The 27,191-nt window shown below is 43.6% G+C and overlaps 1 protein-coding gene and 1 long non-coding RNA gene across 4 annotated transcripts in view; both read right to left on the bottom strand.

Moving 5' to 3' along the window:
- Window positions 1–13,877, bottom strand: part of ARMC2 (armadillo repeat containing 2) — a 99,674-nt gene extending 85,797 nt beyond the window's left edge. For 2 of the 3 annotated variants that reach the window (XM_040627607.1, XM_040627606.1), the window contains exons 1-3: window positions 13,625–13,877; window positions 6,168–6,428; window positions 5,619–5,691 (exon numbers count right to left, since the gene is read on the bottom strand). In XM_040627607.1, coding sequence (XP_040483541.1) covers window positions 5,619–5,691; window positions 6,168–6,385 — 291 coding nt within the window. In that variant the 5' untranslated portion in view covers window positions 6,386–6,428; window positions 13,625–13,877. The remainder of the gene's footprint in view (window positions 1–5,618; window positions 5,692–6,167; window positions 6,429–13,624) is intronic. The other variant, XM_040627605.1, reaches the window with a different exon arrangement.
- A 10,828-nt stretch (window positions 13,878–24,705) lies between these two features.
- The window catches only part of LOC121102258, a 94,872-nt gene continuing 92,386 nt past the window's right edge, over window positions 24,706–27,191 (bottom strand). The window contains exon 3 of the long non-coding RNA XR_005834310.1: window positions 24,706–26,129. This is a non-coding gene — a long non-coding RNA (uncharacterized LOC121102258). The remainder of the gene's footprint in view (window positions 26,130–27,191) is intronic.

Here is a 27,191-nt window from a genome sequence, read left to right as displayed (position 1 = left end):
AACACACACACTCACACGCACTAAAACACCTCTTGGAAGTTAGAAAGCAAGTATTAAAAATTCCTGCAAATGAGGAAGGGTGTTTTTGCCCTCTCTGCTTTGGCTGAAACATCCATCTTTTCCCCTTGGACACTGGTGCTTCCGGTTCTCGAGCCTTCACATTCAGATGGGGACTCACACCACTGGCTCCCTGCTACCTTCTCCCCCACAGCTTTTCAGGCCTTTAGGCTTGGACTGGAATTAAAACACCGGCTTTCCTGGGCCTCCAGCTTGCAGACAGCAGACCGAGGGTCTTCTCAGCCCCCCTAGTCATGTGAGGCAATCCCTCAAAATAAATCTCTTCCTGTCTCTCTCTCTCTCTCTACCTATCTGACTACTGGTTCTTTTTTTCCAGAAAACCCTGAGTCATACAATATACAACCTACGCAAGGTGTATCAATTACACCTTAGTAAAGCTGGTGTTGTTTTTTTTTTTAAGATTTTATTTATTTATTTGACAGAGAGACAGGCAGTGAGAGAAGGAACACAGGCAGGGGAGTGGGAGAGGAAGAAGCAGGCTCCCAGCGGAGGAGTCTGACGTGGGGCTCGATCCCATAACGCCGGGATCACGCCCTGAGCCGAAGGCAGACGCTTAACCGCTGTGCCACCCAGGCGCCCCTACACCTTAATAAAGCTGTTAAAAAGAATCCCTACAAGCACATAACCTTTGGATGTGGCAGCTGTATGTGCACCTCTATTACTATGATTTTCTCCACAGGTCGCTGGGCTCCTCTGTCATTCTCAGCATGGGACTCACTGCTCTAATGTTCCCATTCAGAAATAGTGACAGAAAAAAACATGGCTTTGACATTCTCATTCTGCTTTCCCTTACCCTGGATTTCCCCTATCCCCAAGGTATATACGGGATTCCAAGTCCCTTTCTTTTAAAAATAGATTATATTATTTTACTTGTCAAATACTTGGAGCATGGTTCCTGTAAAATGTAAAAAATGGCTCCAACTAATCTATGCCGGGGGCGCCTGGGTGGCTCCGTCGGCTGAGCGTCCAACTCCTGATTTCAGCTCAGGTCATGATCTCAGGGTCGTGGGATCAAGCGTCCTGTCGGGCTCTGAGGTCAGCGTGGAGTCTGCTTGTCCCTCTCCCTCTGCTCCTCCCCCTGCTCACTCTCTATCTCTAAAATAAATAAATACAATTTAAAACAACCCTAATCTATGCTGTGAGAAATCAAGACAGTAGTCACCCTGGGGAGGCAGCTTCTGGGGTGCTGGCAACGATCTATTTTTTCTTTTTGAATGCTGATTACAGAGTGTGGTGAGTTTGTGTAAATTTATCAAGCTGCACTCTTATGATCTGTGTCTTTTCTGCAAGTCAATAAAAAGTTTAATAAAAATATTTGGGACTTAAACAACTAGACTTTGTAGGTTTAGGAAATACAGGGAGAATTCTGTTTTGACCAAAATCATGATGAAAGACAAAATCCCCTATTTATTCACAGGGGCACATCTCTTTTCCCACTTCATACAATCCGAAGTAAGAGAGCAGCTGTTCCTGTGTATATAAATCTGAACACCAGTTAACCAGGGTAGCAGAATGAAAACAGAAATAACTACCACCACCCAACAGCTCCACGTCTCAAAGCTGCCGTGGGAAGGTGGGGAGCTGCCACAAAAGAAAACAGATGCACTGGGGCACACCGATACAGCAAGTAGGTACCCATGTTTCCCTCCCGTCTGTATGATTACAGGTGCTAATGGGAACCCCGCCCTGTCAGTCAGGCCAGGCAGCCAAGGCCTGAGTTGTCAAGGGCCAGGGCACCCCTGAGCGGAGGCAGCCCACTGCCTGCTGGAGGGGGTGGGGGAGGAGCACAGGCCGGGGGGGGGGAGGGGGTGTAGAAACAGAGAGAGGGGAAAACATACAAGTTCAAAGAGGTGAGCTGATTTGTTAAACGTAGCAGCTGGAATGGGCTGCTTTCTTGGTCCCTCTACCTTGATTAGCTGAGGAGTTATTAAAAGGCAAACTAGCCTGAGAAAGCAATCTAGAGGCAGAAAGTGTTCAAGTTCAGTCCGTTGGTCTTCGCAAAGTCTTTCAGCAAGTGAGCCTCTTCACTAGGGTATCTCCTAGATACCCCAGTCCCAGCCTCCTGTTGTCTCCTTCTCCCACTCCCTCCTCCTGCCCTCCTCCTGCCTTATCTCCCTCCTTTGCCAAGATGGTGGTCCTCAGAGTCAGAGGGTTCTCTCGAAGGTGAAATGGAAAAAACAAAAGAAGGTGGAAAGGCAGGTAGTATAAGTTCACTTTCAGAATTTTTTGACTGGGGGCTCCAAACTTTAGTTATGGTTTAAAATGAAATATATACTAGAGCCCCTTACATAATCTACTATAACAAAAGGAGTTCAAACTAAAGGAGTTATTTTACTCCAACATGGGGATTTCTGAGTCTACTTTTACCTTGCACATAGCACCTAACCATTCTGCAGTAAAGAAATGTAATTACGATGACCCTAAACAGAGGCAAGTGGCAATACTGTCGTCGCCTAATATCTAATCATGCAGTCCAAAGACTGTACCAGTTTGACAAGGACTGGTTTTGACTAGGTTAACTCTACAGCTAGAGATTTTTAGGAAAGAATAGGCCCAAACTGAGTGAATCTCCCAAAACTACAGAATATTAAAAACAATTCTTGGGAGTCAAATGACAGAATCATAAAACAGAGAGCCACCACACAACAAGGTAGACCCAGTGGGCTTCTAAACTGGGGGCCCTCTTGCAGCTGGCTCAAGACCCACGTGGTTCCCAGATTGCAAGCATAAGAAACTATGTGTCGACAATGGCTGGCAAAGTGTTTACTGCACACTGGTTCCTGCTTGCTATATTGGAAATTTATTTTTGCCATCTACAATATAAGAACAAGCATAATCTTCCTCATGGAGGCATTTTGATGAGTAGTTCAAGAATATATGATACATTTTGAGACAGTTGGGGTCATTTGAACATAGACTGTACATTAGATGATACTACTGAGTAATGTTAATTTTCTGAGCTCTGATCATAACATTGTAGTGATGTGGGAGACTATCCTTGTTCATATGAGATGCACACTTAAATTTTTATGGATGAAGTCTTAAAAGATCTAGAACTTACTTTCAAATAGTTCATCAAAAACAAACACATACACACGCACAAATATGCACACATATATACAGTAAGAAAAATCAAGAAGCAGCTTGACTAACACTCGGATTCCATGAACGTCTGAGGGACTAGTATCACGAGGTACTTGTGGCCGCAGAGCTATAAGGGGAAGAGATATTGAAATAAGGAGGATTGGCTGAAAGTCTGTGTAACTCCTTCCCTCCCAGCTCCATGTAGTCAGGCTACCTGGTTGGGAGATTTGCTCCATAGAGGGGGTAAAACAGAGCTCTCTGAGTCAGGCTAACCAAGCACAGTTAGGTGTCAGGTACTTTTTATAAATAGAGATATTAACTGAATATTTACCTACTGAATGCTAGGTGTTCCTACCTTCTTCCTCCAGCTGGTTCTTGGAAGTTAGCAACCAGCCCTTATCCTCCAGGCAAGAGCTTAGAAGATACTTCTACAGAGAATTAACTAGCCATGAGGAAATCCCTAAAGATACTGCTAATCCCTAAAGACACCGCTACTGGGGGTTTCACAAACAACACAGCCCACGCAGTCCTCCCTGATGTGGGTAGGTATCACCTATGGGTTGACCAATCTATTCCACATGTTTCTACTTTCAAATAAGAGCAGCCAAACAAGCAGCATGAGCTATCAGAGGAGAGCCTCTGATATGAAAAAGAGAAACCAAAATAAACGTTAAAATGCAACAGAGACACAGGGAGAAGACGGTCATCTATAAGCCAAGGAGAAAGGCCTCAGCAGAAATAAACCCTACTGCCCCCTTGATCTTTGACTTCTACTCTTCAGAACTGTGAGAAAATAAATTTCTGTTGTTTAAGCCACACACACACACACACACGGTACAATAGAGATTTTAAAGGAAGAAGGAAATAATTCAAAAATCAGGATTATCATTAATATACTCAGACAAGATGCTACAACCATGAAACACAAGAATACTTATATAAGAAAAGATAACTTAGAGCAGGGAAAAAGCTTTTGGGAAATTAAAAATAATAATTAACTAATTTAAAAATATGACAGCAGAAATGAAATGAACTCAACAAAAGAATTAGAAGATAAAGTCTCTTCCAAAAAAAGATGGGGAATAAAAATAAAAAAAAAAAAAGAAAAGAAAACTGAAGTACCACTCCAGGGACTCCTATATATTGGAATTAAAATTCCAGAAAGAGCAAACAGAACAAAAAAGAGGGGAAGACACACCAAAATAATTCAAAGACATTTCCCAGAGTTGAAGGGCATGAGATTCCATTGAAAGTGCCCAGCACAATGGATGAAAATGAACTAACACAAAGGTCCATTATCATGAAATTTCAGAACACTGAAAACAAAGAGAAAAATCCTACAAACTTCTAGAGACGAAAAACAGCAATCAAGGTCTCAAATAATGTACTTCCCACAAACCCTTTCTCTAGAAGCTACTGGAAGAAATACTCCAAAAGTAAATCAAGAAAGAGAAAAACTTGGGATACAGGAGACAGGAAAGCCATCACAAGAGGGAGAAGCAAGCTGTGTGCCAGGTACCAAGGGTAAATGGTCTGGGAGAAACTGGGGAAAGTTCTCCAAAAAGACGAATCAATAGAATACCTCATGTACCTGAATATGTGAAGGAGATTTAGATCCCTGGGGACGAGTTTGGATTTGAAACGGTAATAATACAAAACAAAAAAGCAAGGCAATTATTAACACCAGGGAAAGCAAAAAGTGGTGTGGGGAAGGAGAAGTAATCGTCATTAGTTCAAGACTCAGTTGTAAACAGGGTTTATATAATCATAGTCAGAGAAAAGGGATCTAACCAAAAATATGATATATCTATATTGGGAATAGCAGTGGGGACAAAAAGGATGAATGTGTTGTGAGGATGTGTGGGAGGACAGACAAGAGTTAAATCGTCATCTTCTTTAGTGAGAAGTCTTTAGATAATTCCTCAAACTCAAGTCAGAGAGGAACAAGACACCGTTTTTTAAAATTTTGGATGTAAATACCTAAAGAATGTGCCAAGAGAGTTAAAAGTGAGAGTCACTGGTAAGGGTAGAATGAAGAATAAGGGAATAAGAGACCCCTGGAGTGTTTTGGGTAACGAATCTTTGACTCTTTAGGTACACATATATATAACTTATTTGTATATGTTACTATTAAAAATAAAATAACATATATGCATAACAAAAAACAAAAAAAATTGTGAAAAACAAAAACTGTTGTAAAACATTCTGTTTGCCAGGTTACTATTTCTGATATTCTTCGTTATTATTAAGCTATAGGAAAATAATAGAAGTGTTTTCATTAGACTCGAAACATTGTATTTAAAAAATATAAAAGAAATTGTTTTCATATTAAATTATCAGTATACTTAAGTCTATGTGATCCTTTTCTTAGCATATACAAGTACTGACTCCAAGTATGCTGGATCAATTTGGGTCAATCCCATTTCACAGCACTCATGGTCATATAAAGTACTCACAAGCTCTAGCGGGCTGAGACGAGCACCAGAGATGGGCCTGGAATCAGATGACTCAAAACTGGATGCATGGAGGCTAGCACAGGAGATGAACAGAAATATTAGTTTGTGAAGAATCGTTTATTTCTAGTACATGTTCGTTAACTCTAGCCCCAAAACAAGTAAAAGCATTTGAAGCATAAGCCTCGAGGAAGAAGCAATTAAAAAAAAATCATAGTACTTAGAACATTTTATTAACAAGCTTTTTCATTGCTTTTAGGGGGATTAAAAAATACTGAATAATGAAAAGAAGAAATGTATATAGTGATTTTTTTAAAACTTTGTTCATATTGCTTTATAGAGTTGGTACGGCAACCACTATCCACCATTTCAAACCAAAGCAACTTCTTGGACCCAAGGTCTAGACTTATCTTCAGGAATCTTGAATAGATACAAGAGGTGTAATTAGCAGACACCAAACTTAAAAAAGCAACTATCCATAACTAGAATTAAGGGAAAATGTCATCTGGTGGCTTACATATCCGAGTGTACAAGCAAGAGAAAGGTCATTACCTGAAGGAGGAAGGAGGTCTATTTTCCGGTGTTCTTGAAGAGGCAGGCCCAAACAGTTTTCTTTGGTTTTCTCGTGGTGTAAATGGTCTTTGGGTCCCAACTGCTCTTAATGCATTTCGTGCTTCACTTATGATTTCTGCGCTGGTCTTCTGCTTGGACATAGAAGGTCGATAAAACGGATCCAGCTTTTCTAACTTTTTATCATTTGGAGATAGCATCTTTCCTTTTGAAGTAAAATGTTCTTCAGGTAGACACTACACTCTGCAAATATATGGTACAAAATATTAACTATTTTCATCCAGGAGTTTAGAAAAGAATGCGTAAACGCACATGCTTAAGCCATTCCTCTATATTAAACTAGAAAAAGTCACAATTTTTGAAAGATTTATTATTTATTTGAGAGAGAGAGAGAACCCATGAGCAGGGTGGGGGGATGCAGAGAATCCCAAGCAAACTCTGCGCTGAGGATTGAACCCTATGTGCGGCTTGATCTCACGACCCTGAGATCATGACCTGAGCTGAAAATAAGAGTCCGTCGTTTAACTAACTGAGCCACCCAGGTGCACCATCAAAACAATTTTTAATTAAAAATCTACCAGGCAGTTACAGTCAGAAGATCAGGGTGGAAGAAAATCTCTCAAAAATATAGGTTGATGTGCACGATTATGCCTATGGGAATACGTGCACTCGAGGGAAATGATGTGCAGGGAAGAGAGCCAGGATGAAAGCTAAACCTGGAGAGAAAGAGGATAAATCGTGAAAGAGGACAGACAAGGAAGAGAAAATCACCTCGTGTTCTCCTATCTATAAAAAAACAATACTGGGGGGTTCTGTTAAAATTTTAACTAAATTTTCCTTTTTTTCCTTCTACTGTCCTCCACACACACTGTGAGTATAAGGTTAGTTCTAGACAGATGGGGCCTATTTCCAGGCTATATTTGCTTTTATAAATGTAGTTTGTAAACTCAGGGAAAGGTTCAGCCCCACATTTACCCATGATGTATTTGAATCAATGGAGTCAAATCACCGTCAATGTGAGATAGTATCCTAGATGAATAAATATCAAGTATCAATATCAAATTTTCTTTCCCAGGCTAGCTTTCTCAGTTAAAGTCATGCACAAGGGCCATGAGAATGCAGACCCCTCTTAAATGCTGGTGTGTCCCCATGGAGGCCTGGTTACCTTGGCAGGACACCTCTATAGCTCTAAACTTGAAAACAGTCGAGATTCCTAATTAGTATATGGTATTAGGTGTTCATTAAAAAAACAACAACCCAGATCCCTGAAAATGTTGTATCTCTAAGGAGAAAGAGGCCTGGAAATTTTTCCTATATTTCAGTGCCCAATTTTAGAATAACTTTTGCAAAAAAGAAACATTTTTTGTGACATATGCCCAAGGAAACTAAAAAGACTTCATTTCCATAAGTGGAATCAACAGATGATTCCTTAGACAAGTAAAGAGGATTTACTATATTATGATTCTATACATTAAGTTGTTATGTAACAACAGACAACAAGAACATTTGTTTAGTTCTACCAAGGCCCAACCCTAAAAGTTTTGAGGTAAAGAGCATGATAAAAACTACAAATACGCTTTTCCTTTCTTTTCTTTTCTTTAATATTAAATGTACTTTATTACTTCTGAAAATTGGTTACCTGTACATTATTATTTTTGGTCAGGCATAATACCTGATTGGCCAATACAGATAAATATTTACAGAGAACACTAATACTTTAAAAAACTAGCCCTTGGAGGGCATTTTTTAATTTAACAACTTTTAAATGTTAAAACCAACATGAGTTGCAGGTCTTTCTGCTATTCCTTTCACATGGAAAGGCCAGGTGAGGTAAAAGAGTAAAAAATTACTAGATAAGCAGTCCTATTCTAGGAATTTTCTTTCTAGGAATTTTTGATACAGGATTTGGAATTCAAGCAATGTCTCCAAAAATCACGCACATTAACACAACTAACAGAAACTATGACAGGCCAAGTACATTTTACTTCTCATGGTTCTGATATGATTGGCTGTTTCTTTTTAAAATAGTCAAGGCTAATTATTAAAAATATGTACAAAGTGTTTTTCGTATATATAGATACAGGTTTCCCCCGCTATCTAAAAGCAGAGCATTCCTATGAAAACTGGTAAGCCGAAATGGTGTGACGTGCACAGTATGCCCCCCTTTCTGCCACTTTGCTTTTACAAAGGACCTACATTAATACCTGTTTTCACTCACGGAAAGAAATCTGAAGAGCATTTTCGCTTTTATAAGAAAGCTCTATTGCAGGCCTTGCATAAAAGCAAAGCGATGTAACACGAACTTTCAGAAAGCAGGGGACACCTGTATTACTTTTGGATGCATAATAATGTAAACTCAGTCCCAGCACATCTAACTCAAGTGGCCATATCAGTTTTGTTTGCTTGTTTGTTAGTGTTTAAAAGGCCCACTGCAGTTAAGAACGCAACCACTTAGAAGAAGTTCCTATACAATGAACAGAGCCCAAAGCAAGTTTGTGATTCCTTTGGCCCCACATAGCAGTAATAAGTCCAGCAATGTCAAAGGTGGTCTGGCAAACCTAATAAAGATTAGAGAAAGTGCTTTGGATGAACAATAATGGACCATCGTTCCTGACCGAGATTGTGTATTTTTGTTTGCATGGAAAACTATACTCTTTCATGGAGTAATGAAGCAGGAATATTTACTCAGATTGAGTGCTAGCAATTCTGTGCTTTATTTGGGCATACAGGAATTTATATTGATCAAACATTGGTGGAAATAATGTAGAACAATGGGCTTAAAAATCCTTTTGTTCATAAGTTTTTACCACAAATTCTAAAACAACTTCCTTTCTCCCTCTTCTTTTTTCTTTCTCCCAAACCTTAACAGTTACATTGTAAGAAGCAGTTTCAATAAGGTAAGATCTGCACAGTTATTATTATTATATTACTGTTAATATGTCATGAACTAAATCAAATATGGAAATTTTCAATGACACAAGTGAACTGAGTTAGAAGCGTGATTTTAGGGGAGAGGGAAGGATTTTTTTGTTAAATTACAAATTCTTATTATAGAGGATTTTTGCCAATTTAAACAATCACTCAGAGTTTGAAAGCTTGTCTGTAAAGTACACCTGAACCATAATACAATAGTATCACAAAATTTTGACTTTACAAAAATTCTTTTGACAGCTGGAACAAATCCATTCAGCTGGTATGGATTAATTGTTTCCTATGTGCAAAGCTCTCTGCTTGGCTCTCTGGAAACACAGTAATAAACACTGTCTTCACTCTCAGGCAAGAAGGACCACTAATACTAGTTAAACATTTGCTTTAATACCAAGCACTATGCTAAGCAGTCTCGAGTACATCATCTCAATGAATCCCTACAACAGTTTTGTGAGAGATGAAATCTTAGACAATAGCACAAAAGCTATGATATACGCCCAGAGATGATATTCAAACTATTACTCATGAGATTGGGTGGAAGGAAGCAGGGCCGTCAGAGGCCTTGGGGCTACGGCTATTTATGCATCAATATAGAGACGTGTCAATATTTTTACAACTGGAGCAGCTTTCCTGGAGTGTCCCAGCTGAATGTCAGCTGCTTGTACCCAAATGATTTTAATACAAGGTAGAAACTGATAGCGGCTAAGAAAAAACTGAAATAACTCCCATGTGATTACAAAAAAAGGAAGGGATTTCTGCTGGGGAGAAGGTGTCAGGGAGACCTGTTGGAGGAGGTGATGATTGAGCTGGGTTCTGAAAAATGGGCTGAATTTGAAGCATGTGGCAATGGCTGACACTAGGGCTAGAGGAGAGAAGGAATTTCCAGCAAAGTCAATGAGTGAGCCAAGGCAGAGAGCCAAGAACATATGGGATGTGTGCTGGACAAGAATGAGCTCTGGAAATACAGATTGGAGTTGGACCAGAGAGAGAACTGAATGGCAGGTCAAGAAATAAAAAAAGCTGGTAAGCAAATTAATTAACAGATTTGGAGGCATGGTGTGATCTGGCAGGAGTGGGCAGGATGGGAAGGAGGGAAAGGACTAGAAGGGACAAAATCAGGTAGTTCTTATGTAATCAGCCACCTAATTCTTAGACGCCCTCAAGGAAGCATTCCTGGACATGCCTCTCCCCGTCCTCCAGCCTCAGTGAAGTCTTCCTCCTCCATACTCCATAAGGTCGCCGGTTGACCTCTGTCAGTACACCCTCCCATTATGCACCTGGGGCTGCCTCACCAGACTCTGAGCCACAGTTCCTTAGGTGAGGCATGGCTGGAGGTCAACATTTGTAGAATCGCTGAACTCCATTTTCTCTCTCTTTTAAGACTTATTTATTTTTAGAGAGAGAGAGAGCACCCATGAGCAGGGGAAAGAGGCAGAGGGAAAGGGAGAGAGAGAATCTCAAGCAGACTCCCCGCTGAGCTTGGAGCCTGACTTGGGGCTCCATCTCGCAACCCAGAGATCATGACCTGAGCTGAAATCAAGAGCCAGGCGTTCAACCAACTGAGCCACCCAGGTGCCCCCGAACTCCATTTTCTAATGTAGATCTGAGCTAAGCAATATCAAGCTGAAGGCAATATGGCTTCTTTCATTGGGACATTTGTTACAGTGGATTAGGAAGGCATATGGGACTTTATTTCAAATGGCACGTGGCATTTCTGATTCTTTTTTTTTAAAGTCGGCTCCATGCCCAGTGTGGGGCTTGACCTCATGACCCCGAGATCAAGCCTTGCATGCTCTACCGACTGAGTCAGCAGGGCACCCCGTCAAATGGCATTTGATTCTGGATGCCAAGTGGTAATATGAGATCACATTCAGCCCCCTTTTCCTTTCTTGTCTCCACTGCAAGTTGCCTGGCAGGGAGTAAGACTTGATAAACAGCATGATCTGTGAATGAGGTATTGAAAGCCTGAGATGAAGGAGTAAAGGTGAAACAGAGGTAAGAAGAGAGATGAGAATAAGTGAGGGGCAACAAGAACAGAAAAACCAACAGGATTTGGTAGCTGAGAGGACAGAAAAAGCCAGGGGGGACACTTTATGCAAACCTGGAGGGGCGAGGTCAGAGGGCCAGGAGACCTTTTAAAAAAAACCCAGGAGAAGTAGACTTTGAAAGGGAAAGAAGAAAAAGGCAGTGAGCTATCTTGCATCGCTGTCCGGATTGTATGATGCCCACAGGACCTCTGAAGGACGACCACCACCAGCGGTAGGAAATTTGAAGCTGGAGAGCTTCATTTTTAACAAAATACTTTCGAGTCCTCATTCGTAAAAATTTGTACCTAATTATCAAGACCTGTCTTTCTCTTTGCCGCTAATAGTCACCTGAACCAGTCTTCCTGCTAAATGCAGCACTGCTCTATCAAGACATTCTGCAACAAGAGAAAGGCTGACTGTCTCCATTCTCTATTCCCTGCAAATCAAATACAGATCTTCCTCAACTTATGATAGGGTTACGTTCTGAAAAACCCATCTTTAATTGAAAATGTCATTAAGTCGAAAATGCATTCAATCCACATAACCTACTGTACATCATAGTAGAACAGAGCCTAACTTAAATATGCCCAGAATACTTACATTACCCCACAGTTAGGCAAAATCATCTAACACAAAGCCTATTTTGTATCTCGTGTAACTTATCGAATACTGTGCCTAAAGTAAAACCAGAATGGCTGGGGGGCGCTTGGGTGGCTCAGTTAGTTAAATGGCTGCCTTCTGCCCAGATTGTGATCCTGGGGTCCTGGGATGGAGCTTCCCCTCCCCCCCCTCACCATAGGGCTCCCTGCTCACAGGGAGTCTGCTTCTCCCTCTGCCCCACCCCCCCATGCACCGCACTCTTTCTCTAATAAATGAAAAAAAATCTTTAAATTAAAAAAATTTAGAAACCAGATGGCTGTATGGATACAGAATGGTTGTGAGTGTATCACAGTGAGTGGCTGCCGCTACCCAGCATCACCAGAGAGTATCACAGAGCCTATCGCTAGCCTGGGGAAAAGACAAAAATTCAAAGCATGGTTTCTACTGAATGTGTATTGCTTTTGCACTAACAGTAAAGTCGAAAATTTCTAAGTTGAACCATTGTGAATCGGGGCCATCTGCACTCAAGACACTTTCCATGATTTTGAAATACCTTTCTGTTAACATGAGCACCCAACGAGGCAGGGGTTAAGTGCTTTGCTGGAGCAGGGGTTCAAATACTGTGGGCTACAGAGGGGAGGGGGGGTGGGGGAATGGGATAGGCTGGTGATGGGTAGTAAGGAGGGCACGTATTGCATGGTGCACTGGGTGTTATACGCAACTAATGAATCATCGAACTTTTACATCAAAAACCAGGGATGTACTGTATGGTGACTAACATAATAAAAAAATATCAAAAATATTAAAAAATTAAAAAAATACTCTTTTGACAATTCACAACTATGTGACGTTGGCAAAGATTGTAATGCCTCTAAGCTTCAGTTTCCTCATCTGTGAAATAGGGATGGTCATAACTGCCTTATAGGACTGTTCTGATAATTAAATAACATAATTCATGTAAAGTTCTTTAGCATGGTGCCTGGCCCTTGAGAAAAAGTTCCTACTGCTACCCAGGCACTATGTCATAAAAGGATACAATAAAAATTCTCCCATGAATAAAAAACTGCATTTAAAAAAAGAAATTGCAAATGAAAGGGAATGACGTTTGTGTTTACAGAAATTTTGCAAGTTAAAATTTAAATTGGGGGGGTTACGCAAAATAATTTTTATTAGGTATTTTATTGAATATCAGGTATGCCAAATCAGCAACTAATCAGAGTTTTATAGGTTCACAAAATAGGTTACAAAGTGAGTGCTTCTTGATTTTCTACCAAGCTAAAATAATTCTACATTAGAGTGAGGTCAAAGAGCCGCTGTGATGGTCGTGGGAACAGACGATAAAAGGCATTAAATGTACATATGATGTATTCTAAAGTATACTGTTACATTTATTTATTTATTGACCCCCTCCCTATCTGTTGCCTAAAAGAACCCAGGTACAAAGTGTATGACCCTGGCGAGGTAGCTGTCTGCCTACACAAAGCCCCTTGGTTTACCACTTTCATTCAGTAAGTATTTCCAAGCTTCTAGTAAGCTCCGTGCACTTGACTAAGCTCAGTGTACAGAAATAAGGGCAGCCGCTGCCCGACCCCGAGAGCATGTACAAGGCCTCTCTCCCCTTCTGGGGGCAGGAAGGCGGATAACAGCAGGAGAGGTCCCCGCTGACCCGGAGGGGGACGCCTCACCTCTCGTGCGGACAGAGGTTTCCCCGCTCCCGGCAATGCCCCCTCCTCCACAGTTTCAGGCCAGGACACAGCGGAGCAACGCGGTCACTCTGCCTGCCAGCCCCCCTCCTGCCAGGCCCCCCCTCCTGCCAGCCCCCTAGACCGCCCGCTCCGCCAGGCGGGCCAGCATCTCCATGGTAACCGTACACAAACTACCTACCCCGGGCGCCTGGGCCGCCTGCAGAGCCAGGTCGCGGCTGGGCGGGCGAAACGGGACAGGAAATGAGCTGGGACTGGGCGCAGGGAAGGGGGCTTCCGGCCAGACCCAAAGCCTCTGTGATTAGCGCTGGTGACAGTAACAGCTGCGGAGGTTCAGCTCACCCTTTAGCTTTCCCTAAGCAGCCGCAGCCGCGAAGGAGCCGCGGGGCGGAGTGGGGCGGGGCCGGGAGAGGAGAGTCTGGGAGGTTTCCCGGCGCCGCCCGGCCACTGGGCCTGCGCGGGTTCCCCCCCCCCCCCCCCCCCCCCGAGCGCATGCGTAGGGACGCTGAGGCCACGGGCGGCCCGAGAGCAGATTGAGTGGCGGGAGGATCCTGGGCGAGGGCTGGAGGCAGGGAGTGCGAGGGAACTGCTTAGAAGTCAGGTGTGGGGAGGAGTTCCCTTTTAAATTAGCAGTTTACAGAACCATATTTGTTGAAACTCTACGAGATCTCAGCACCTCTAGTAAATAACAAGCAGGAAGGCAGCTTAGTGCTTAGGGTTAAGAGTCAGGATCTGCTGATTTCAAGTTACAGCTCTGTATAGCCTTGAACTAGTTGGCTTAACCTCTCAGTTTCCTCATTTGTAAAATGGAGAGAATTAGTAGTACCTAGCTAGGTCTTGTGGTTCTGGCGAAGATTGAATGAGAAAATAGATATAAAGCGCTATGCACGTGGCAATGAATGAATGTTAAACAGTTGGCTGTTTTTAAGCCCTTGCACGGGTGCAGCACTTCAGAGTTTACAAAGGGTATTTTATTGTATATTTTCTTTTTAAGTGTCCTTACCACTCTGAGGTAGCAAGCCTGGCATCCCCCATTCACAGGGGACAAAACAGGGGTCTGAAGTGTAGTGAATGACAGTGGTAGATTCAAGTCTAGGCTTCCTATACGCAAACATTTGTTGTACTTACTGCGCCATCACAGTTGATTGGCAAAAAGAACCCCACTTTTATGTTTCTGGTTTAAATTCTGTTTCCTCCTATTAGACCATTCAGCAACACTTTACAGTGTGAAATACAAGTGAGACCATAATCACACTCCATTCGAGTTTGCACCACGTTTTATAAATATGGAGATTTTTCAGCTGAAGTGTTGTTGTCAACATTTAAAAAGACCACACGCCTTGGTGCTAAGTATCTTGTAAAGAATAATTAAATTGAAAATATTTTTGAGCACATATTATGTGTAAGCCATCATGCTAGATGGGAAATAATACTAACCTAAACTAAAGGAATGTAAATATTCTTCAAAGTATCCAAGAGGACATATTACTTGACTGGGTAATTTTAAGGCCTGAAACAAAGTATTTGTGTTCTTCCAGGTTGAAATTTTTTCCAGTTAGTCAACATGTCATCACATCATCAAGTCCCTTTTACTGGCCACTGGACTCCATTATGCAAAGGGAACTTTGCCCATTTAATATAAAAAATATAACTAACATTTTGCATTTGCAGCTTGTGAGATGTGATTGAAATGCAACTTAATTTTTGTCTCTCACAGCTGTTTTAAGATATATTCAGTGTTGGTTGTCTTCCCCTGCCCCTACATGGAAAGTTGGATAGAGTACATATTATTTTCTGCTCATTTTTAGATAATCGTTAGTCCTATAGTAACTAAATGTCAACCACAGCTTCATTCTAAAATTATAATGTTGGATACAGGATATAAACAAATGCATCAAACTTTACTTGAAAATAAGACTTCATCCCCGTCTCCTGTCTCAGGTCTCCAGATGACTTTCCCAGAAGGAATGCAGCTGGCTTAGGCTCAGCACTCCCCCATTCACTAGAGGCCACTTTAGGACCCAACCTGGGTGAAGGTGAGCAGGAAGTGGGGAGAAAAGAAGTTCAGAGATGGAGCACTTCTTCCTGGATTTGAATAGCTTTGGGCTTGCTGTGCCTGGGCTACAGTTAAAGCAGACCATGGGGTCCCTCCTGGATTCTTCAGCATTTCCTATTAATGAAGGCCTCTTCCCAGGGGACTCTTCAGGTGGATGCTGAGCTATTCCACTGCTTGTTTACAACTCCTTCTCTGACCCTAGAAATCCAGAGTTTACTCCAGTCCCTTTAGATGGGTCCCAAGAGGGCGCCATACCTTGTCCAAAAAAAAGCACAGAGATATCTGTCTTTCCCTGCAGGCCCATCCCAGTGCAGCACTCCCACCCCGCCGTGCCCCTCTCCATGCTGTCACGGGTGGAACTTGAGCTTTCCCAGAGCGAGTTGGACTCCAGTCCTCTGGTCTACCTAACTGCAGTCTCTGGCAGGCTCCTCTGGGAAGCCCTCTCACTGGGTTTGAGATGAAGGGGGTGGCACCCCCACACTCCTCTCCAAAGAGACTTCCTCACCCCTCCTGCCCCTGTATCCTCTGACTCCTCATTTTTAGCCTCAGCCTGGACCCTTTGGTCCAGGGAGTCTATGTATTTCTTTGTAATTTACCCTAAGGTGACTTTGTCTCACCTTCACTGTGGAACTGATGATTATTCACTTACCATCTCAGCTAAAGCTGCAGTTTAAAAAGCTGTTGTGCAGCCAATTACTAACTATGGTCTTGCACCCAGGGTCTTGGTCTAAAATAGACAAGTAAGCTCACTACTGGAACCGGAAGCTAGCCAACTCAGTTGGCCAGGAAATATCTGCCAGGCAAATTGGAACAATTGAAAAGAGTGACAAAGGCAGAATTATAGGAAGCAATTATTTAAAGCAATAAAGCTGCCCAGCTTACCTCACTGAAAGACACGACACAAGAAAATATTGAGGCTATCATAGCAATGGCCTATTATACTGACCTGGTTATTCCTCCATGCTTACCTGAAGGCTATTTAACAGAATTTGACATAATGAAATTTGTAAGTGGAATTATTTTAGAAACAAAATTGCTATTTTTTATATCTTAGAAAGATGAAAGAGGAAAACAAAATATTAATTGTAAGCATCTGACATTTATAAAGTACTTTACAATTTCCAAATTGCTTCCATTTGGAGCATTTCATTTTCATTGTTTTATTTGGAGTTGACAACTAGCCTGAGAGGTGATGAGTTCAGGGATTATTATATGAATCTGAAAGTGGAAAAAATAGAGGTTCGCAGAGGGTAAGTGACCAGCGCAGTCACAGAGCTAGTAAAGTGATGTGAGACCTGGTGTTTCTGATGCCCAAGTCCCAAGTGCCACCGGCCATTGGACATGGGTAAATACAATTTTTCAGCCGAGGCCTCTCACTCACAGCATTGAGAGGTACTTCCTAGGCTGCTGAAACTGTTAAGATATGCCCTTCATTTTCACTTCCCGCTTATCTCAGAGTACATCCTGTGTGGGGCTACAGGGATCAAGAGGAACTTGAGAATCTACGTTCACTTGAAAATGCCTGCTGGACTTTTGGATTTTAAAACGAGAATTACACATTCTAAGATGGAAAAATGCAACAAAATGTTGAACCCATAGATACTTTTATCCACATACTACCAGGGGTTCTTTATAGTTTATATTACAGTGTACATCACACACATCTCATGGTTAATATCCGCTTATCTGGGTTTGTATATTAGATATATTTTTGAAAAGATGCATGTTAAATAATTAACGCTTACAATTCCCTCCATGATGTTTATGACCATAACAGAGATGGACTCACAGAGGAAAAAAAAATTGCTTCTGGCATGGAGTAAAAATCACCAATTTAGAATTCTAACATTCACTTCAAGACTCTTTCTGCCTTTGTCAATATGGAATCTCGGTGCTTTAATTATATTTATCACATAATGTCTGTGAGGAGTTCATTAAATTGATAGCCTATGCAGTCTCTGCATACAAATTTCAAGGTACAAACACATTAAAATGCAACTTGGTGGAAATTTACAATGCAATGAAAATTAACTAACTTCATGGAACTGCATAGATACAAGACTGCAGAGTGGTCCTAAAACTTATCATCTGAAAAAAATTACATGAAAATTCTCCTTTTAATTGGGTTCCGCCTTTACCTGTGCATCTGAAGTATTACTTTGCCTTTAAGCACATTATCCCCACCCCAGCAGCTCCACCGCCCCGGGGCCACGTTCTCAGGAGCAGTCAAGTCAAATTGTTGCTAGGGATGCTAATGAATGAGGGTTCGTTTAATTACCAGTTTATTACAAGGAGTCTCTGACTACTTGGTATTTCATTGGAGGGGAGAGGGTTCTAGTTTTCAGGGACTGAGTCAGTAGCAGTCTTAACTCTGAACTGCCTCAACAACTGCCGAAGTCCCTCTTCTATGTTGGAAGAGACCTACTAAGATAATCAGAAACTGGCTGTTTTTGTTGTTGTCAGCCTCACCTGTGAGACCTTACTAAGTGAGCATATCTGGGAGCTTGGGGCTGCACACGACAGAATACCCCATCAAAAGTATTAACAATAAACCTCAAAGTGGGCTGCTTCAGGGCTGGTCCTGCAACTCAGGGTTGGCATTAAGAAGTGTCAGTCATGGTCACAAGATGGTTGTGGTGGCACGAGCTGCACATTCTCACGTGACGGCGTCTCAAAGCAGGAAGAGAGAGGAGGGGCAGAAACTTCTCCATGCACCCCTCAATACAGGGAGAGGGGTAAATTTCCCGAAAGCCTCATATCTCACTGTTCAGAACTGTGTCACGTGCCCACGTACCAGTCCCTGCCGGAGATGAATGGATTACTCTTACTATGATCGACTTCCGTCCATCATGGCTCATCCCCTGAAGCATGGGGGATGATTCTGTCTTCTCCGCACTCTTTGCTGCTGCAACCTGAACCAAACTGAAGTTCTTTCCAGGATCTGTTGGGTAGATGCTGATGACATCCAGCACGATGGTCTGGGTGAGCTTAACCTAATGAAGAGTGTGTCCTAATAAGAGATTTTGAAGTCTGCTCCTTCTGATTAGAACAAGGGAGCGGAAAGTAACGCCGAGGCTGGGTGCTCTAGTCTGGTGCGAACTCCCGAGGTGAGGCCGTGGTCCCTAGTCTCACTGCTGTTTGATCCTAGCTGCCATTTGAATCACCTGGGGGAGCTTCAAAAGACATCTCTGCCCAGCGCCCCAGATGTTCTGATTCCGTCGCAGGGGAGGAGAGTGCAGGGGAATGGGTTTCGTGGTTTGTAGAGCTGTGGATGATGGTGTAATGTGCAGCCGCCAGCGTGGAGAACCCCAGGCCTCGTGAAGGCCAGAGCTCCCCTGCCTGCTGGCCTAAGCCAGGACCCAACGGGAAGCGGCAAGTAGGAATCCCTGGATTTCAGAGCAGAAAGAATAGAACTCTGCATGATCCAGAGACAAGAAAATGGATCTCACTGACTCTCGTGCTATCCTTGATTCCCCCCCCCTTCTGTTCCCATGCCATCTTGGGCACTGTTTATATATACTCTCCAACTGGCCCCTCGGACCCCACTCCATCCCCCCCCCACACACTGCTCCGAGGCCACCCTACACTCAACAACCAAAGGAACTGTCACAGACCACATTCCTGGACGTGCCTGTCTCCACTCACGGTGTCTGCCTATAGACCAAATTAAATTCCAGATCCTCTGCCGTCTGTCCTACAGCCTGTACTGCTACCTTATTATAATAACTAGGATTTATCCGAGGGTTCTAACAGACCCTGGGCTAAGTGCTTTGATGACTTAAAATCAGTGACTCTTCCAACACTAAAAGCACAACTATTATCCTCCCTTTACATGCAAGGAAATTGAGGTTTAGGGTCCTCTCTTGCTCAGGTCACATAGATGGTAAAAACGGCGGATCTAAGAGCCAAGCCCAGCGAGTCTGACTGCGGAGGCCACGTCCCTACACACATCATGTGCTCAACCAAACCAACTGCTGCCATCGCCTGGACTCTCCCTGCATCTCCCCCCCCTGTGCCTTCCCTTTGGATGGTGCCTCTCCCTTAGAAAGCCCAGGCACTCGGCAATGATGTTAATGGAACCCTGGAAGAATTACAAGGAGGCACTTGCCTTGGCGTCGTCCACAGTAGAAACAAAGAAGATGAAATATATCTGCCCATTTCCTCCTGCCTCCCGTTTTCCACTGGTCAAGTTCATGGTGGATCTAGTTGGGATGCTTCTATGGCTTTCTGTACAGTGCCCCACAGCCCAGGAAGAAGAGCAGTGCCTAGGACTGGGGAGGGCCCAGAGGGTACAGTCAGAAGGGGCAGGCTACAGGCCTGGGGTGCATGGGGAAGTAGAGGGAGAGGAGAGCGTGCTGGTCTGGGAAGCCTGGGAGAGGGTGGGGGTCACACAAGGGCCCAGAGCAGATGAGGTGGTTTGAGGCGGGAAGTGAGGAATGTGCTACGGTAGCAAGAGCCCTGAACTGGAAGTCAGGAGACCGTAATCCAAATGCTGCTTCTGCCACTGCTCAGCTGCGTGCCTGTGAGCACATCACCTAATGCTGCAATGTTCCCACCTGTGAGGTGTGGAGATTGGACTAAACGACGTCAAAAGACAGCCAAGCTTTAGAATTCTCTAGAATGGGAGAAGTTGTAGTCAAAGAGGGGGCTGAGGCTTAGAGATTTTGGGGGTGGCTTAGTTGTGACAGCCAGATAATGACGTCTAAGGTGTGGCCTTGGCTGGCTGCTACCCTGGAGAAGGTCGGGGGGGGGGCACCAACAGAGCGGGAACAGAGGGAGAGAAGAACCCAACCTGTCAGTAGTTTGTTCCTCGAGACTCTTGGGCTGTGCTAACGACAAGTTTACTGGTGCTGCCCCCATAGAACCTGCAGCCCCCGCAAACGCTACCACTCCCCAGGGCCTGAGGCTCCAGGAGAGATAGGCCTCCTGCTTCCCTTGGGTGGTGATAGCAGTGACTTGCCCTAAGAAGGAACCCCCTAACTAGTTTGGAGACCCCGTGGACTTAGAAAGGGTCACCCAGGAAACTGAGTTGGCCACTTCTTGGGGTTCTCAAATTCAGTTTAAAAAAAAAAACAAACAATATACTTATGTACTATTGAGTTACCAGCCCAAGAATATATTATCTTGGCAATAGAACAAGAAGGAAATGTAAATAGAGAAAAGTGTAATTTAACTGTGGGAATTCAGGTGATCCAGGAAATAGAGTCCAGCTTCAGGCTTAAATATTCAGACAGAAGGAACCCTAGCAGGTCCCAAATCTAACTGAAAGTATTTGGGCTTCTTTTTTTTTTTTTTTTTAAGATTTTATTTATTTATTTGACAGAGAGAGAGGCATCGAGAGAGGGAACACAAGCGGGGGAGTGGGAGAGGGAGAAGTAGGCCTCCCACTGAGCAGGGAGCCCAGTGCGGGGCTCGATCCCAGGACCCTGGGATCATGACCTGAGCCAAAGGCAGATGCTTAACGACTGAGCCACCCAGGCACCCCAGTATTTGGGATTCTAATAGTGACATCTTTAAGAGCTAAAGACGTTAAGCACATCTCATTGGGACGAGAATGGTCATACAATTCTTTATGCTATTCACACAAAAGGTATTACATACTTAGGGTCGACAAAATATTATCTACCAAGAATGCAAAAGTAATAGCCACCAAAAAAATTAAATGCCTCATGTTAATCACGTGTGCACTTGCAAAGCACTTTTCTTCATCAGAGCTCAAAACACATTTCGTAGAACTCAATACGCACCGACACACACGCACATGTGAAACAGAGGAGATCCGGGTATGGTGATAGACTCTCAATGTCAATATCCAGGCTGCGATACTGTGCTGTAGTTCTGCAAGATGGCGCCACTGGGGAAGAGGGCAAAGGGACTTCTCAGAACCTCTCTCTATCATTTCTTACAACTGCATGTGAATCTACAGTGGTCTCAAAATAAAAAGTTTAAAATAAACCACTTCACTCTCTCACTTCCTATTTCATTTCTGCAAGGTTCCTCAATGCAAACATAGAAGAAATATCAGTTGGGAAATAAACAGGATGATTATTTCACGATGCAGTCTGGGTAAAACAATTTCTGTCTGGAACTTGGAAACCAGTGGACTGGTATTAACTGGCCAAAAAAAAAAAAAAAAGTGGATTTCAGCACTGAAAGTCTCAGTGAAATTCTTCTTTCTTGGCGTTTTCTAAGTTCACACCCAGAGATTGTTAAAATGAACAGTGTGTCAATCACAGTTTTCCTAACATTTTATTTTTAAAAAATGTCAGCTTCACTGAGGTATAATTGACTTACAATTTTTTTTTAACATTTCAGTGTCACAGTTTTTATTAGGGTATAGAAAGAAATAGAAACTTTTCTTTTTTTTTTTTAAGATTCCATTTATTGATTTGAGAGAGTGAGAGAGAGAAAGAAAGAGAGAGCATGAGCAGGGGGAGGGGCAGAGGGACTCCATCCTGGGACTCCCAGATCATGACCTGAGCCAAAGGCAGACGCTTAACCAACTGGGCCACCCAGGTGCCCTGAAAGTTTTCAATTTTTAAACAATATTTGATGTGGAGAGCTCAAACTCAAGAGAAAGAATTTTTGGCATAGACAGCAGCGTTAAAGCAGCTCATTTTCTATGAGGAGTGGAGACCCCCTGGCTCCCCCGGCCCCTGCTGCAGCTGTTCCAGGCCTCGCACTGTTCCTACCTCCCTCGCCCTTTAATTAAGCTGCAGGGGCCAAGCCCCCAGCCAACCGTGGCTGACCACACCACGCACCACCTCCCATTTCAGCCTAGCACCCACATTAAAGCTCTGCCAGGCTTTGCACTAAGTGGCTTAAGGGCTTAAGAAGTCACGTGACAGCATCTTGTACCAGCTGGTCTCCTAGAACAGCTGTCAACAGAGTGCCCGGCAGTTCCCCAGCCAGGACCCACCCTGAGGTCCCGATGAGCTGTGAGGAAAGCTCACCCCAAAGGGAACGGCATCATTTCACATCCCCAAGCGCTAAGTCCAGGAGTCCTTTGCTGACACGCGTTCCTTGCTTTTCAAGGACCTTACCAGGACAAAGATGATTGCCTCTGTGGGAAGTTTTAGAAGATGCCCCAAAGCATCTCTGTTTTTGGTTATTGTTTTTTTCACTGTGTATTACACTTTCGTTCATTTGGGTCACAGAGAGGAGAACCCCGAGAAGAGGAGAATGGGAATGCTAAGCTAAATGGAACGGTAAGCACCTGAGAGCAGAGAGCTTGTCTCTCTTGCCCACCTTTGGGTATCTTCAATACAAGCCTGGTAGCTGGAACATAGAGATGTTCAAGAAATGTCTGTTGAATACGTGAACAAATGAATGTGGGCTTGAGAACCTGATATTCGGAGTCAGAAGTTCACAATACGTAATCCTTATGATCCGGGAGGTCTTTCCATTGACAACCACCCGCATCTCCTGCCAGTTATTTCTGGGCGTGCCCACAGCCCTGCATCTCACTGTGCTTGGGAATGGGACCGCTCATGCTCCCAGCTGCGGGAGCTCTTCCTTCAGGAGAGTATGGTTCTGCCATCTGCCCTATTGTACTGGTGCCACTCTGGGTGGGGGCAGGCTCCCCTGATTCTGAGACACCTGTCACAGTGTCCTGAGGCTCAAAACCAGTCCACAGGCCTGGCTAAGGGTCAGACTCTCCTCCGTCTCTCTCACTTCCCTGTCACTTCATTTTTTTCCCTCTCCGTGCCGACAAATTCCTTCCTTTTCCATCAGCCAGAGCCAAAGGTGCTCCTGCAAATCGACTTCTGCAAATGCATACGTGCAGAGGCCACCAGCCTCCCTGCTCTCAGCAGAGTCCCACCCAGGAAAGAGCCCTGGGGGCCAGGGTCAAGCCTCACATCTTTCTCTCAACCACTTTGTAATGTGAGAGATATCACGGGGGCTCCGTGGCCTCAGTTTCTGGGTCTGCAAAATAAAATAGGTTTTAGCAGTCTATGGTACCATGAGATTTATGAGAGAGAAGTGAAGACAAGAAGCACAGGAAGGAAACCTGGTGGTGGGAAATCGGTGGTTAGCCAGGGAAGGCATGGGAGGGAGCGTTCCTCTGGACACAGGGAGGAAACAGCCCACCCAGAAGCTACCAAGGGCAGCTCTCGTAGCGTGTGCCGAGGTAAAAGACTCCTCTTAGGGCAGGTAGGTTCACCACTCAGGTTCCAGGAGCTTCGGCAGGTGGGAGAGCAGATGTGGCTCTTTTGTGCAGTCATACGGGATGGCTGGCCACACTCCAGATTTTTTTTTCTTTTATTGCTTGTGGTTGTCGTATCTAAGAATCCATTGCCAAATCCAAGGTCATGAAGATTTTCTCCTGTTTTCTTTTAGGAGTTTTACTGTTTTAGCTCGTTGGTTAAATGTCTTCAACCCACTTGGAGTTAATTCTTACATAGAGTGCTGATGATGGGCACGCTGCATTCTTTTGCAGGTAGTTCTCCAGTTGTCCCAGCTGTTGAGGAGGGGAAAGACCTGAGGCAGCAGTACCTTGTGTCACTTCAACGTCCTTTGATCCAGGGCCAGGGGAACCTGAGTTTTCAGGATAAGATCCTGAGGGTGTGAGCTTATCAGAGAGTGCCCCCACCAGGGCTGCCATTAGGCACAGAGGAAACAAAGCGGACTCCTCCCTCAGCCAGAACAGCTCCAGCAGACACCTGCAGCAGGGCTGAGGGTGGGGGTAGTGACAGAGAACAGGTGGCTTTGGGGCAGCAACAAGGTCAAATATGTGGAAGCAGCAGCAGTGGTAGCCTGAGGCCACCAGGGGGGGTGGAGCCGAGGAGGGTAGCACTGGGAGCTCACGAAGCAGCCTCGGCCGGGCAGGTTTTATCCAGAGGGGCTTCAGTGGGGAGAAGAGAGGATTTTGAGGACAGGAGTTTCAGCATTTCCATTGGCGGGCCCTTGGAGCCAAAAACTATTTTTGTTACTTTTTGCCTGTCCTCCCCCAGGATGGCACAGCTTGGAAAAGCAAGAGTTACAATTAATTTCCCTTTTCAAAATGTGGTTCAAAAAAGAACATTCTGTTTCCAGGACCCTGGCTTTCTGTGAGAAATTCTATACCAGCATTCAAAATTAAGCCACATTTGCCAGAATGTAAATTTCTTTCAATGGCTATTTTTTTTTTTTAAGTGACTGCTTATGTCTCTAGCAGAGAAAATAAGAAAAAAGAGGAATAATTTATCTGAAAAATAGCGGTTTTATTTTTGGGAAGGGATTTCAGAGAGAACCTATGTAGTTCTGTAGTATTAATCTATTTAAAATTTTTCAAATGTCAAAAATACAGTTTACATTTGCTGCTGCAAATTCGGTGAACGTTTTTCATTATGCACAGAGCAGAAAATTTGAAATTAAATGTACAGCGATGTTCCAACACATGAAGAAATCCCCTCCCCCAGGCCATCCCTTGACATAACTAGGACAATCCAATATAATAACCCTCTAAAAGGATTAATTCTGCCTAAAACCAGCTCCTGAAAAAAACCACATGGCACTGTCTGAAACATTCTTGATAATGTGCACGTCTTTATTACATTTGCAATCCATGAGCCTGGTGCTGACTCGGTCTGGGAACACTCTATGACAATACTGAATGAGGGAGTTTTTACCCCCAGAATCATAGGAAAACCTCAATAATAGTTAAAATATACAAAATAAAAGAGCACTAAGGTTCCATTTTGCTTCTATTACCTTAATAAAATACTCAAAACATACTCGTTGCTAGAGGTGGTGTCGTAAATCTGGTCCACACACACATTGCTGTTGGCAATGCCAAACAGCAATTCCAGGCAAATCCATTCCAAATATTCATAGGATTCAGTGATTAGCATTTTCCAAAAGAAGGACAATGTTTTATACTTGTTTAATACAAAATTAATATAAGAATGTTTAAAAGCTGGCAGCCTCCTAAATATCCAGTAGGGGTGGTTGGTGGTGGGGTAAGATACATTGTACCCACTTAATGATTACACAGGCTCAGTCGAGATACGCAAATTACGCAATGTTAAAACAAGGCACAAGCAGCTCTGTCAAGGCAGGGCGAGGACAGAATTGTAAACATAGTTCCTTCTGTTATTGGAAGTTGCGTTAATGTTTCCGTGATGGTTTTTTGTTTTGTTTTGTTTTTCGTTCTGTTTCGTTTTTGCTTAATAAAAATGTGAAATAAATTGCAGGCAAGGTTCATTTCCTTTTAGTTATTTGTAAGAGGATGCAAAATGGAGTGTACGCAGTATCTCATTTTCTCAACCTTTTTATTTATGCTTGACTTGACTTGTCTAGACTGGTCTGTGATGTCTCCCACACAGTACTGAGTTACACCTACCATGAGGCCAAGGGGAAAAATTCTCAGGGTATGAAGGCTTTCGTGGGAAATGCTAAGGAGAGTACTAGGAAGAACAGATTTCCAGAGAAAGGTGAAAGTCCTTGAGCCATCCCAAAGGAAGCCAGGTTTGGCAACAGGGCACCACTTCTGCGGCGTCGTTCACATTTTCTTCTCCGTAAGTGGGGTGCGCCCAACAGAATACAGCCCCAATGGTGCTTTACAATGCCAAGAACCTTCTGAGCCCCTCCTGGAGTAGACATGGTTTTGCCTACCAGCAGCATTCTCCACTTCTTCCTTGCAGAGTTCCTGGTAACAAACAACAGAACCAACTCAAGCTAGTTTAAGCCAGAGAGGAATTTATTGAGGGACAGAGGGAATTCACAGAATCCCAAAGAGGACTAGACAATCAGGCTTGAGAGCTAAATAACCTGGAACAGTACCCAGATTATACCACCAAACTGCTCCAGTGGAGACCCGCAGCCACTGCCACCTGTAGCATGGATGCCATGTTCAGAATGTTACCACACAGGTGTCTCTGAAAACCACACATCTTTCTGCAACGCTTCACCACCTTCACTGGAAAAGGGATTCTGCCTGGCTCCTAATTCCTTACTTTGCTCGATTCTGAATTTAAGTCTTACGTAGGTGTGTCTGATCAGTGGAGTCCAGGCAACATTCTCGCACCCAAACATACCTGCCTACTGGTGAGTTTTGCTTCCATCCTGGGTATCCAGGACTTGTAATGGGGGAAATTTCTCAAATATAGGGAGTCACGAATATGATAAATGTCCACAAAACATTACCCAACTTTGTCCAGGTGGATTAAAAAAAATTTGATTAAGCCAGTTATGGAAATTCCATTTTCTTTGATGCAAAAGAGGCGTGTGACCCAGTTCTGACCAACAAGGCGTGAAGAGACATCTGCTGAGGGGCTTCTGAGAAAGATTTCTTGGCTCTTCAAAAGAGACGCAAGGGCACAATAATCCCCTTGTTCTGCCTGTGGATAGTGGTGTGTGGGATTGGAAGCCTGGAGCTGCTATAGCCATCTAGTGACTGACACAATTAAAATGGCAGAGCAGAAAGATGGAATTAATCTAAATCCTTGACAGCATTACTTAGCTACTGACTCAACCAACCCATCGGATCTTATTAGGTGAAATAATACTTTTCCGTATTAAGTCAACGGAACTGAGGTTTTCTTTGCAGCCCACAGAACCCCGATCTACACACTCTGTCCAGTGTTGCAAGGATGCCTGAGATAAACAGGAACATAGGCGTGACCATCTTTGGGGGCTGAAGGAGCCCAAGGATATATCAGTGAAAATGAAATGGATGGGTAACCTGGGGCCCTATTAAAAGCATCCCTTC

The sequence above is a fragment of the Ursus maritimus genome, unplaced genomic scaffold, assembly GCF_017311325.1.
Source record: "Ursus maritimus isolate PB19 unplaced genomic scaffold, ASM1731132v1 scaffold_13, whole genome shotgun sequence".
Taxonomy (NCBI): domain Eukaryota; kingdom Metazoa; phylum Chordata; class Mammalia; order Carnivora; family Ursidae; genus Ursus; species Ursus maritimus.
Note: the sequence above shows the minus strand (reverse complement) of the source record. Positions and strands in the feature narration are given on the sequence as shown.